This window comes from Fukomys damarensis, unplaced genomic scaffold (assembly GCF_012274545.1).
Source record: "Fukomys damarensis isolate Sample0158 unplaced genomic scaffold, DMR_v1.0_HiC HiC_scaffold_14, whole genome shotgun sequence".
Lineage (NCBI taxonomy): Eukaryota > Metazoa > Chordata > Mammalia > Rodentia > Bathyergidae > Fukomys > Fukomys damarensis.
Window position 1 is genome coordinate 22,188,406 of NW_022900926.1, and position 13,110 is coordinate 22,201,515.

At 35.2% G+C, this 13,110-nt stretch overlaps 1 protein-coding gene across 1 annotated transcript in view; it reads left to right on the forward strand.

The window, feature by feature from the left end:
- Map3k5 (mitogen-activated protein kinase kinase kinase 5) overlaps positions 1–13,110 on the forward strand; it is a 219,957-nt gene that overhangs the window by 126,604 nt on the left and 80,243 nt on the right. Inside the window, exons 10-12 of the mRNA XM_010626667.2 lie at positions 2,081–2,240; positions 4,341–4,494; positions 10,368–10,475. Of these exons, the coding sequence (XP_010624969.2) occupies positions 2,081–2,240; positions 4,341–4,494; positions 10,368–10,475 (422 nt within the window). The remainder of the gene's footprint in view (positions 1–2,080; positions 2,241–4,340; positions 4,495–10,367; positions 10,476–13,110) is intronic.

Genomic DNA, 13,110 nt, shown 5'->3' on the forward strand with positions numbered 1-13,110 from the left:
GAGCTTGTTTTCAGTGGAGGTTGTTGGTAGAGTCCTGTGTTTTTAGTTCCTCATTTTCTCCATCCGCTGTGTTATTTTTTTCATATTTCTTACATTTTAAAAATTATGCCCAAATAGAAGATCATAAATGTTGTTGCATGCATGTGTATAATCTTTTTCATCTCACAAAGTCTTCAGGTGACAAAGCACTTTTCTCTCCTCAAAATGTGAAGAATTCCCAAATGGACTTTTTCTCTGAAATGGCTTAAGTGAGATTATATAGTAAAAAAAAACTTGAAAAAAGTTAAAAGTTATTTGGTTTTGTTACAAGTATAATTTTTAAAAAGGCAAAGTTGTGACTCTGAGGAAACATAAAATAGATCATGTAAAGGGTTTTATTTAGCCTAATTAATGTGAAAGCCATTAAGTAGGTATAGCCAATTGAGAGAACATTTGAGAAGCTCACATATCTGTAAACAACAAAGAAATGTTAAGATTTGTGAATTTGATTTTCTTAAAGCTAATGGTCTATGTCCAAAAGGCCATATAAATCTTAGGGATTATTTATTCTGCTAGATAAACAACTTGCATCTTTACTGGACAAAAATCTACAAGTTAACACATGTTCCTAAGTTTGAGACCTTTGATGAACAATAAAAAGTGGAATGCACTAGCAGTCTTTCCCTAGGTGGTTCTTGAGTGGCATTATGCCCCCTATGCTATTGAAATGACAAATCCTACTTTTTACCCTATTCCCAAATCTCAAGTAATTTTTTTACAGTTTAATGTAATGAGTGTTAGTGGCATTACCCAATTCTATAAAGATATATCCTTTTTAAGCAGACAAATACGTATAAAATGCAAAAATAATTACAAGATAGTACAAATGAAAATTTATAATCAAATGTAAAGAACCTAGAAGAGCCAAAACAATGTTAAAAAAGAATAAAATTGGGGCTGGGGATTCAGTTCAGTGGTTCTGCCGCCTGCCTCTCAAGTGCCAGGTCCCGAGTTTGATCCCCAGTACCAAAAAAAATAAAGAATAAAGTTGGAGGATTCATGTTATGTGATTTCAATCCTTGTTAGAAAGTGACATAATGAAGGGCTGGGGATTTAGCTCAGTGTTGTTGCCACCTGCCTCGAAAGGGCAAGGACCCGAGTTTGATCCCCTGGTAAAAAAAAAAAAAAAAAAACATAATGATCAATTAATAATAGTAATAATAGAATAATAAATAATAGAATCTATAGCCATGTATAAGTAGTAGTAAAAATAATACTATTTTTCGAAAGGGCAAGGACCCGAGTTTGATCCCCTGGTAAAAAAAAAAAAAAAAAGTAACATAATGAGATAGTGTTATCTGCCAATACTATAAGGCTATAAGGCTATAATAACTTTTGTATATAAAATCATCATTTTAACAGTTTAGTCCCACAAAATGTACATACTGTAAACATACTGTAATATGTTTTTTCAACTGAGAATTTCAGCTTACAAAACATAAGATTTCCCCTGCTCAAATTATGTAAGAATCGTGATGTAATAAGAAAAGAAAGGAGGTTGTGTAACAATGTTTATTATTATCACTTTTTAATCTATACAGGGACAGGCACACATAAAATTCTAGACTGAGGTACATAAAATAACCATTGCAGTTATGCTTGAGTTTTCAAATTAAAAGATTATTTTTACCTTCTGTATACCTTTATGATTAGACTTGACTTTACAATGAGCTTAAACTACCTTATTTTTTATTTTTATTTTTATTTTTTACACTACTGGGAATTGAATCCAGGTCCTCTTGCTTGCTGTGCTCTACCCCTAAGCTACTTTCCTTGCTTGCTTGCTTATTTATCTATTTATTTAGCAACAGGTTGTAGAAAACTAGGTTGCCGGAGTCTTTGAACTTCAGATCCTCTTGCCCAACTTCCTGAATAGTGGGGATTACAGGCATGGGCCACCATGCCCAGTTTAAACTACTTTAATAATCAGAAACTTGGAGCTATTTTAATCTTAAAGTATGAAAGCTTAATTTAGCCTTTTAATGAAAACTTAGCCCTGCCTGACTGAGGTGTAACATTCTACTTCCTGTTCATCTTCTAGGGGTGAAGCTAAGTAGCCTTCTTGGTAAAAAGGGAAACTTGGAAAAACTCCAGAGCTACTGGGAAGTTGGATTTTTTCTGGGGGCCAGTGTCCTGGCCAATGACCACTTGAGGGTCATTCAAGCATCTGAAAAACTTTTCAAACTAAAGACACCAGCATGGTAATAATGAATTCTTTTGTGTTTATATAATTAATTTCAATAAGCTACCTTATATGTTATATGTATTAAACTGACAATTTATTTTATTTAGTTTTAGGAAAAAAAATCCAGAAATCTATAGAAAAATGTGATATTGCCAAAGAAAATGTGTTGAATATAGATTCTAATGACTTTGGATAGGTGATGTCAGCCAGTCACTTTCGAAGCCCTTCCTACACACTGACTGACTTAGATTGGCCAGTATCACCCACCTGAGCCATGCGGAGACCACATGTTTTATACCTGCAAATCCAACCTGTACTCAGGGCTGAGACCATGTGTGCATTCAGCCTCCCTGGCCTCTGCTCCAAGCCTGTGTCCTTTGTTTGCTTTACCACCTAATCTCAGTTTTGGTTGGAATCCTCATTCTTGGTTTTCATTTCTTTTTACTTAGAATTTGACAGATACATTTGCATGTTTTCTACATATGTATGTTTTTCTAATTTCACATTATTCTTGGAATGAACCCACATTTCAACACTATCTTTATGGTACTGTAGAAAATAAAACAAAATAGCAGCTGCATTTAGAACCCTTTTGAAAAAACAGTGCTTATTTGACTATGCATCCCATGTTAAGATTGACCTGTAACTGGGAAGACTTAAAATGATTAACAACAAGAGAGAGAAAGGCTCTTTTCAGAGCCACTCAGCCCAGGCACATCACAGGGGCTATTTGAAGAGATGACCACCATGCTAAATCCCTCATGCTTTCCTACACGACTTTGTCACGCCCAGATCTCTTTGAACCAGCCTTCCCCAATACCATTCTCATGATCTTTCTAAAATGTAAGGCTGACCCTTCCGCTCCTCTGAAATCCTTCATTCATTATAGCTTAATAATTCTTCACAGCCTGTAGGGTAAAGTCCATCTCCTTGGCTCGACAAACAGAGTTTTCACTGAGTCAACCTACCTTCAGCTCTTGTCACACCCTGAGGTTTGCACACCCTCTTGATAGTGTATGTGCCAAGCTGCAGTTGTACATGTGTGTGGCTCAATATCCACCTGAGGATGCCTCGTCTGGCCCTCTGGTCTACCTGACGAACACTTATAAATCACAACTGCCCATAAAGCTGCTTCTGATCAGAAACCCAAGTCCCTTCCTTCTTGCTTCTGTTATTCATTAGTAATATCTCTGTTGACATTGATTTCATGACTTCCCTTAATCATATCTCTATTTAATTATGTCTCTGTTGATATTTATTCATGGTGTTATAATTAATAGCTTTTTACATGTTTCTCCACAACCTTATATGCAACTTGCGGACAAAACCGTACTGATAGTATCATCTCCTCAGTAGGCATTCAGCAAACATGAAATAAATGTTCAAATAAATGCTTGTATTACACTCAGCCAGATTTGCTATTTTTTTTTTGATGACTATTCTAACGGCAAAGAAGGAAACTGAAATGCACATATGAAGAATTTTGCTTTTAGGTCTGCTGGTTCCATTAACAAAAAAAAACATCATTTTATGCAATGGCAATAAAAGCCACAAAACATTACCTTAAATTTGTATTGCCTTAATTTTTATAGAATGCTAACTCCCATGTTCATAGTCCACAAAGCACCTTACATAGCCATTATCTTGTATAATTATCTTCTCTGTTCCCCTGTGAGACACCATCTGTCTTATTAGATTTGAAAATATTCATATAATGTATAAGCACAGTTGCTTCAGAGAAAAATAAACTCTTGTTGAAGGGTCTATTTTGAAACTCTTCTTCAAAGAAGTATATTTAAAAACAAATACATTCACCTTGTTCTTGAATAGAACATAGGCATTTAGAAATTAATGTTTTAAGAAGATGTATGGCCCTGGTGAAATTTACTGAAGTCCTCTAAGCCTCATTTTCCTGATTTCTGAAATGAGGTAAAAGCTTAGTTTACTGAATTTGGGGGGAGGTTTAAATGGTATAACGTGTGAAAGTACATGCTGTCTAACAAATAATGAATAATGTTTAATGAATCTGTGTGCATAATGTCACATAAATTAAATTTACAGAATAAAACTGGGATACAGAGTTCTGAGTTTGTGTTTTATGTCTGTTAATTCTGAGGTACCTCAAGTCGATTGTAGAGACAATTTTGATATATAAGCATTTTGTGAAGCTGACGACGGAGCAGCCTGTGGCCAAGCAGGAACTTGTGGACTTCTGGATGGATTTCCTTGTTGAGGCCACAAAAACAGATGTTACTGTAGTTAGGTTTCCAGTGAGTACTCTTTATATAAATCTAAGTTCATTTCTATGTTGTTACTTGTCTTTTTTAAAAATTAATTTTATTGATACATTTAATGTATACAATATAATGACATTCATTGTTGAAAATTTTTACCTTTACATAATCAATCTTGGTTCTTATTTTTTTCCCCATCCCCCTGCCCTCCTGTCAACCCCTCCCTCCCTCTCTATCTACAAAGACTTAGTTGCCATTATTTTTATGTTCTCATATTAATTCTATCCCCTTCTTGTTGTTTCTTGTCTTTAAAGAATATCTTAAAATGAGAATCAAGACTTGCCATGTAGAGGTACATTATCCCAACAATGAATGTAACTGTACTGCATCCCTAAAATGTACCAATAAACTCAATAAAATTAAAAAAAAAAGAATATCTTATATTTTTATTGTAACAGTACTGGTTGGTATATTGATTCTCATGCCCTGAGACTGCAGTTACCTGGTTCTTGATTTATTTTCTACAAATTGGTTTGTTTTAGTTTACTTTTTAAAATGATTTCTCCAAGTCAGAGAAATTAGATGCATTTTTATGTTTTTGCCATAGAATTTGGGTGGTTGCTTATGGTAAGTAGTGAAGTATGCTTCTGAAGCAGTGAAAAACATTGCTTCTTGATTAGTTCAGTAAGTCAAGGCATTCCTTCAGGCAGATTGATGCTGTTAAATACAGTGGATCCTTGACTTACAAATTCAATTCATTCCTGAGGGTAGGTTGTAACTCAAGTTGGTCAACTGCCTTCAGAGTTTCTCTCCTGTGTGTGTGTGTGTGTATGTATATATATATATTTTTTTTTTTTTTCATCCCAGGGGACTGAACTCAGGACCTTGTGTTTGCCAGGCAGGCATGGTGCCACTGAGCCCTCTTCTTTGTAATTTTAGGCCACATTTTCTTCTAAGCAGATCTTACTGTCCTTAGAGAGACATTGGCTCAAGATTTCTCAATTAAGCCCATACATGTTCCTTCTAGAACTCTTTAAGGGTTAACTCTGTATATGTGACCATCTGGGAAGCCTAAGCAGCTGGCATTGGGGTCGTAACTCAAGACTGTATTCATACATCAAAACTAAAATTCCTGTCATAACCCAAGTTGTTCATATGTCAGGCCACTTGTAACTTGAAGGTTCACTGTATTGTTGCTTTATGAACGTTGTCTTCAGTCTTATCAGCATTATTATAATAAAAATTGTTGGACTTACTTGTATTATTATTCCTCCTCTACCATCCATTATCCAGTGGGTCAGAGTTACTTATGTGGGTCAGGTACCCTGTTTACAATACTTTGACCATGGGAAAGGACTTGTTCTGAGTCTGCAACTTGTGTCAGCTAATCTTTAGCAGATTTATTTATGTGTGTATGTGTATTTATATATATCTCCATCGTGATAGTTGTCATAATGCCATTCAAAGTAACATGGCCTTGGCATCTAATTCAGGAATTATTGGCAACTCACAGTGTGTACAGACTTCTTCTCATATAGAATGATGCCATAAAACTGTTGGTTTGAATTCTCTAATTTCAATCTTCCATACTCAAAGGTGATAACAATTCTCCTTTCCATCAAAGTTTGATTTCTAGCTTTTGTTGATAGGATCATCTGCCTCATTAAGGTAAACCCATTGCTGGCATTCACATGCTTTCCTCTGGCTTCCAGATGAAGCTTTGAGCTCAGCAGGATCCTTAATTGAAAAGCCTTTCAAACTAAATTACTTCACTTTATTTTCTAGCCTAGATAATGTGTAGCCTAGGAAAGTACTTATCTTGCTGGCAGCTTGCCTTTAACTGGTGCTTTGAGTAGCAATAAATATGGTGGTGAAAGAAGTGTATACAACTCAAGTATTTAATTGACTGCTGACTTGATCCACTAGAAAACTGGGTATGAAAGGAAACCATTCATAATAGTCATCTCTAGCTAATTTAGATTAGTAGACTCTGAATTAGTCTGTCATAGTATAAATAAATGAGTGTAAAGAAAATAAAACCCAGAAACATACAGTGAGAAGTTATGAAATTATAAGTAGTACCCCTGGTTAGAGAGGCCTTCTTCAACACAAAAAGGGCTATAAGTCCTAAAGGAAAATATTCACCAGTTCAGTTTCATCTAAAAATGAAGGGGTTGTGGTCCAGTGGTAGATCACTAACCTACAATGTGCAAGGCCCTGGCTTCAATCTCCAACACTGCAGGGAGAAAGAAAGGAAATTTTTGTTCATTAAAAGCACCATAAACATGCCAAATTGAAAACTGCTAGAAAGGGAGAAAATATTTAATATAAATGCTATAAAGTGGTTAATTTGCTTAATGTGCATTATAAAATTTTACAAATTGATAAGAGAAATTAAGGAAAAGAAAAGTGGACAAATCATATAAAAAGATAATTAACCTTTCTGAGTAGTCAGGAAAATTAAAATGAGGTAGAGTACTGGCCTGTTTGGCTCAATTTAAAAGTTTTATAATAATTGGCAGAGGTATGGAGACATAAGCATTTGTAGAGTTTGCTGGTGAATTTAGGAATTGCTACATATTCTGAGAAACCATCTAGGCAGGGGAATGATCTGATGTATAAGAACAATGGCGACTTCAGGTTTTTATTTCAACATTATCAATTCTTTTTTAAGAAGAGTTTTGAAGCAAGTACGGTAGCACAATACCATCTTTTAATCTGTGAGTAGAAGGCACAAAAGTATTTGGGAGATAACCTTGCAGAGTTAGCGCATAGCTTGATTGTCTTTATCAATCCATTTCCTTCTTGGAATTCAGTGGTTTACTTTGGGGCTTTTTGTGAAAAATTCTGAGTGTTTTCTTCTTTCTTCTCTTATTCCAACATCAGAATTCATAACTTGGGTGCTCAGAATTGCTTTCCCATGGTTTGTGGTTTCCCAGAGTGCAAAATTGTACAATTTTCTAGCTCTTCTGAAGTTCAACTTTCTTAGTTGTCATCTTGTGTGAATTCCAGAAAGTTAGGTCAACCAAAAAATTCCAGATCCAATTGCTTTAGGGTGAACGACTTGAATTTTTTTTTTTTTTTTTTTTTTTGGTATTTACATGTAAGAAACCACAAAAATATTGTTTAAAAAATAATGAAAACATGTTGAGGATTTCTTAAACCTCAGCATAGATACTAATACAGAAGAAAAATAAAACCAATATTTGGGTAATCAATTGTGGCTGCTTCTAGAATTTGCCAGACTCCTCAGTGGCATAGAGAAAGGATCGTTTTAGGCCTATGAGATGTATCAATTACCGCAATTCATCATGTCCTTAAACCTTGCTCACACTTAGAAAGGCTTCTTTAGGTCTTCATTAGAATGATAGCATTATCTTTCTTTTGAAGTGGATCTGAATAAAGCTAGGATAGCCAATATGAGAAAGTATTTACTGTAATTATCTCCATTTATCTCTTTGTGATATCCATTCTCCTTCTTTCAGGAAATAACCAAGATCTTGGGCAAAAGAAAATTAAAATTTATTTAGGAAATGATTTGAATAGCCCCATACTCTGTTATTACTTGGATTCAGTTTGATTTATTTCTTTTCCTTTCCACGCTTCTGGTTATATTTTCTTTCCTTCTCACAGTGAAAAGTTTGGAGACCCTTAACCTAACATCAAGTCACAGGATAAAGAGAAGTGTGGTGCTTGGGAAGATTCTCTAGGACCATGAGACATGTAAACCTAGTTAATATCTGCTCTCTGTAGTTTACAGACCTAGCCTTCTTTTTTCCCGCTGCAGATATGGGAAGTCAGCATTTAGTTGTAACGCTGGCCAGTATAAAGTCTAAGAAACTAAAAGCAAGAATATGTATACTTTTAGAGAGTTGTACTCAGCTTTATTAAATTGCCTCCTTTTACTGATCTTTTTTCAGCCTTTTGTGACCTCTGTAGTATGTGTTTCAATTTCCTCACATTTTGTCATTTCAAGGTCAGATAAAGAAAGGGCTCAATGAAAATTAGACATGATAATTGCAACCATGTTTTTATTCCCTGTCCCAAGTGAGGAACACATGGTTCAGAGTTTATCAGTTAGAATCATTTATAATACAGGCATAACTTAAGAAAGGAGTTAATATGGTGTGTGCTTCTCTCCAGTTGGTGTGCCCACAGAATTAGGGAAGAGCTAAACACAGTGCAGACACTTGAATGATGTTTTAGGAAACCCCTCGTTTATTCTCTACTGTTCATTTTCATTTCATAAACACTGGAATCCCCAGACATGAGATCACCATGTCTTTGGTGTTTAGATTGAATACTAATTTTCATTATTAATCAGTACCACTAGGGCTGGATATTTAGCTCATTGGTTCTGCCGCCTGCCTTGCAAACTCAAGATCCCGAGTTCGATCCCTGGTATAAAAAAAAAAAATCAGTACCATTTAACTCTGTTGATTGGAATTTGGGTCTTGACTCACCTGAGATATGAGAATATTCCCGAGTTAGCATATATGCCCCTGTGGGCTCTCTCTGGGTATTCATATGTGGTATGTCCTGTCTTTTCACAGCAAGAGCCAGACCATGAATTCTTTTGAGTTTTATACATTTTTTGTACTCAAAGAGTAAAGAACATCTTGTTTTTTCAATGCCCTTTTCCACTTCTCTGTATATTAACTTGCACAAATGTATTACTACAATAAGTTTAGAGTAAAATAAATACATTGGGTTTGCGGTGTGTGGCTGGGAACCAGTTTTTTGACCCAGATTCTGTGCCTTCTTGCTCAGGCTGCAGTTTATGTTTTAATGTACTGTGAATCTCTAATTTCTTGTGGACAGAGCCCCGGGAAGGTTTTTCCCTCCACTTTTATTTGGTAAGCTGCTTGTTTCAAGATGACTTCTAAAGGTAGTTTTTTTTTGAGTTTTAATCGGTGGAGTACAAAGAACTATTCTAGTTTCTCTATAATGAAGTATTGGCTTTCTTTTTAACATTCTGACCAAGGTCTGCATAAAAACTTGGGGTCTTTCAATATCTGTACAGATGGGTAATAATTAGCAACTTTTAAATCAGGGCATGTTTGATGTTTTAAAGTTATTTGCTCCTGTTGTGAGATATTAGTAATAACATATTTATTTGTAACTCAGATTCTTAACTTATTCATCACGTATGTATCCTTTATATATCTCCAAATGAGGAACATATTTTACTTTTCTTTTTCTCTAACAAGGCTAAATATATCATACTGAAGTCGCCAATTTTATCTTGAAGGCAGTGTGAAAACATTATTATGTCATACAGCTATGTCTGTTTCTTGAGATTATATATAAAACTCTTTAAATAATAATCCAAGTCATCTAAATCCATTTATATGGATATGAAAGCCATACTACTACCTGTTTGTGATAAAATATGACAGCAGAAAAATCTAAAAGAAGCCTATGACATTCTGTATATTGCATATTTTCTTTTCTGTGCATAGAATTTTTCAAAAACGTTCTGCCTTTCTTTGACACACTTGTATTTATAGAAGTAGCTCCTATATTACATGATAAGATGTGTCATGAGTAGATTCCCTTGGGATAGCTGAATCCCTAGGTGGACTTCATTATTTATTTCCAAGTTTGTTAGCAATAGAAGGTGATGTATATTGGGGCCTTATTGTAATTGCATAATAATTATACAGTGATAAAATTGTATTGTAATTGCATACAGTAATTGTACACAATAATATAATTGTATCATAAGAATTGTATAATTATAACTGTATAATGCTACAAAGTGCCCCAAGGACTCCCCAGAAGTCAAGATGTCTTATTCCAGTAGCCTCATTTGGTAATCTCCCATGCTGGTACTGGGTTGTTAGAGCAGCTCTAAGTGGTTTGAATCTTAAATACTAACAAGAGTTTCTATGTCCTGTCTTTTCAAGGTATTAATATTAGAACCAACCAAAATCTATCAGCCTTCTTATTTGTCTATCAACAATGAAGTCGAGGAAAAGACAATCTCTATTTGGCATGTGCTTCCTGACGACAAGGTAAATTGGGCAGTTGCTAAGAGAAGAGCATTGGTAGTGAAATAGTTCACACCTTTCTAGATTTACTATTTCAGCATATGTCTGTGTTAATGAAGAAGTAGTTTGACTGTATCTTGGCATAAGTGCATTCCATTATATAAACTTTGTTAAATTTGGGTCATAAATTTGAACTATTTAGACTTTCATCATAAATGGCATAATCATCCAAAGTGCAATCAAGTTTCTATGTTTCTGTTTTGTAAATTAGTGCTGTATATAAAGTTATGCACCAAAGAACTAATACCTAAAATATATAATAAAATGATGCATAGATTAATTCTAGGAAGCCTACTTTTAGTGTTGCCCTGGTACTATAATAGTTTTTGTTATTTCTAGCTGTTTGTTTATCTTAGTAGCTGCTAAATCTCAGATTAGCCACTGACTCAGTGTGTTGTGCACAAAATGAGATGGGTTATGCTTCTGCTTGCTTTCAGAAGGATCTTAAGCAACCTCACTTCATCTCACAGCAGTAAGCCTTTCTGCTTCTATATTACATCAGTTTTACTACATGTAAAAGCCATCCTGTTTTATTAAAATAGAAAGCCTTTCAGGATCTGAAAAATCCACAGAGTAAACCATAAAGATGAGAGAAGTCTTGGAAGAGAGTAGTTCATTCATAGTATTATTTGTAGTAACTTTCCAAAATACCCTTATAATTTTCTTTAAATATCATTCATTCATTTATTCACTCAACCTATGTCTATTGAGCACTTAATCTTGGCCCTACCAGGAACTATACTAGATAGTAGGAATATAGATGTGTACAAAATAAGTAAAGTTTCTTAACTTTTACTCAGGGATACAATAAACCAATAAATTTAAAAATGTGAGTATCTTCATGATGATAAGGAAAAAAAAGCAAGAAATGGAATCAGGAGATCTATTTGGGATTATAAGGTTATATTTGTTTTAAATATGTTTTTTGAGTATAGACCTCAGTGTAGAATAGATTTTTGTCTCTACATTTGGCTTCTCCCAGCTGTGGTATCAGTATTCTCGCCTGAAGAATAAAGATAGTAACAGTGATAATATCCATCTCAAAAGGTGGTTGTGAAGATTAAATGAAATAACATGGGTAGGGTGCTTTTCACAGAGTACTCTTATTATAATCTCTCAATATATTTTAGGAGTAGTAGCAATAACAATAGCAATAACAATAAAATGCCTGCTTTAAACATATTAGGGCTAAAGCCTATTTCTGCAACTCCAGGATTTCACCCTGCTTCATTCTTTTAACATAGGAGGAACCATTTAGGAGAGTGTGGGTGCTCTGTTGGGGCACAAACCTGGCTATACATCTGGTACCGATGTGGTACCCTGGCCTGCAAGAAACCTGCTGAGTTGGAATCTTTTACTTAGAGTGAAGCTTAGGCATACAATTTTATGAAGATGCCTGGGTGATTTGTATGTGTAGCCGTGGTTGAGAACAACTTTAATAGGGTATACTAAATTATTTAATTGTAGTGGCTTAAAAGTTATTATGTCATTGACCTTATGACTGACCTGGCCCCTACGCACAGTGTTTTTCAAGGTGTGTCCCATGAAATACTAAGGAGAGTCACTCAAACAGCTGGTTCCAAATGCATTTCTGAAGAAAGGCAGAACTCACATGTGAAAGGCACTTGGGTTTGAATGAGCATACAGAGACTGAGCAGCACCTAGAATACATTTTTATGGATACAGTTGGTCATAGTAGGTCTGTGAGCAGCCGTGCTAAATATGGATGACATGCAGTTGCAGAATAAGTGTGGAGAATGCCATCCTTTCTCCAAATCTGTCCCATAGCATCATTGGGAATTGTTTAGTGGCATCTTTCAGAACTGTGGTCTTTTTCATACTCAGTTTGTGGTACATTGTCCTTGACAGCATTTCATCTGACAGTTCTAGACTGGCTGTGGCCAGAGTTTTAGGGACACCCATTCCATTAATAGGTTGTAATGACTAAGGGTCTTTACCCAACATACCCGAATTATACACTCCAATATTTATCATTATTTGAAGTCAGAAAATTGAGTGTTTCATGAAAAGTGCCAATCATACATATAAATACTTAAAATCAGTTATACTATTAACCTATTCATCATAGAACTTCCTTTGATAACTCTTACAACACACGGTCACGTGAGTGACATTTTACTCACTTTCTCAGTAAAGGTTTAAATACTTTGAAAGAAGACATTGGCCACCACCCTACAGGTGACATTTCTAATAAATTGGTTAGAGAGATCTCTCCCAGAACATCTTGCTACAGCTGAGAAAACTGTTAATGTCAATGCTTAATATCCACTAGCGTTTTCTGAGCTCTATGGACCTTGGGGTTTAGTTGGTTTATGGAGAAGAGCACAGGGGCTCTTGGTCTGTAACTTTCAGGAAAGAGGCATGAAGGCAGAAGAAGACTGTAGTAAAGAACACAGGATCAGTGACAAACTGCATAGGGCTGAAGTCTGATGTTATCTCTTTCTTGCTTTGTCACCTGGGCAATCCACTGTAGTTTCCATACATGTTAAAGGAGAAAAGTAGTGCCTCGTAGAGTTGTAATGAAGATTAGGTGAGCTTATTACTATAAATCATTTAGCACAGGGCTAAATGGCACAGG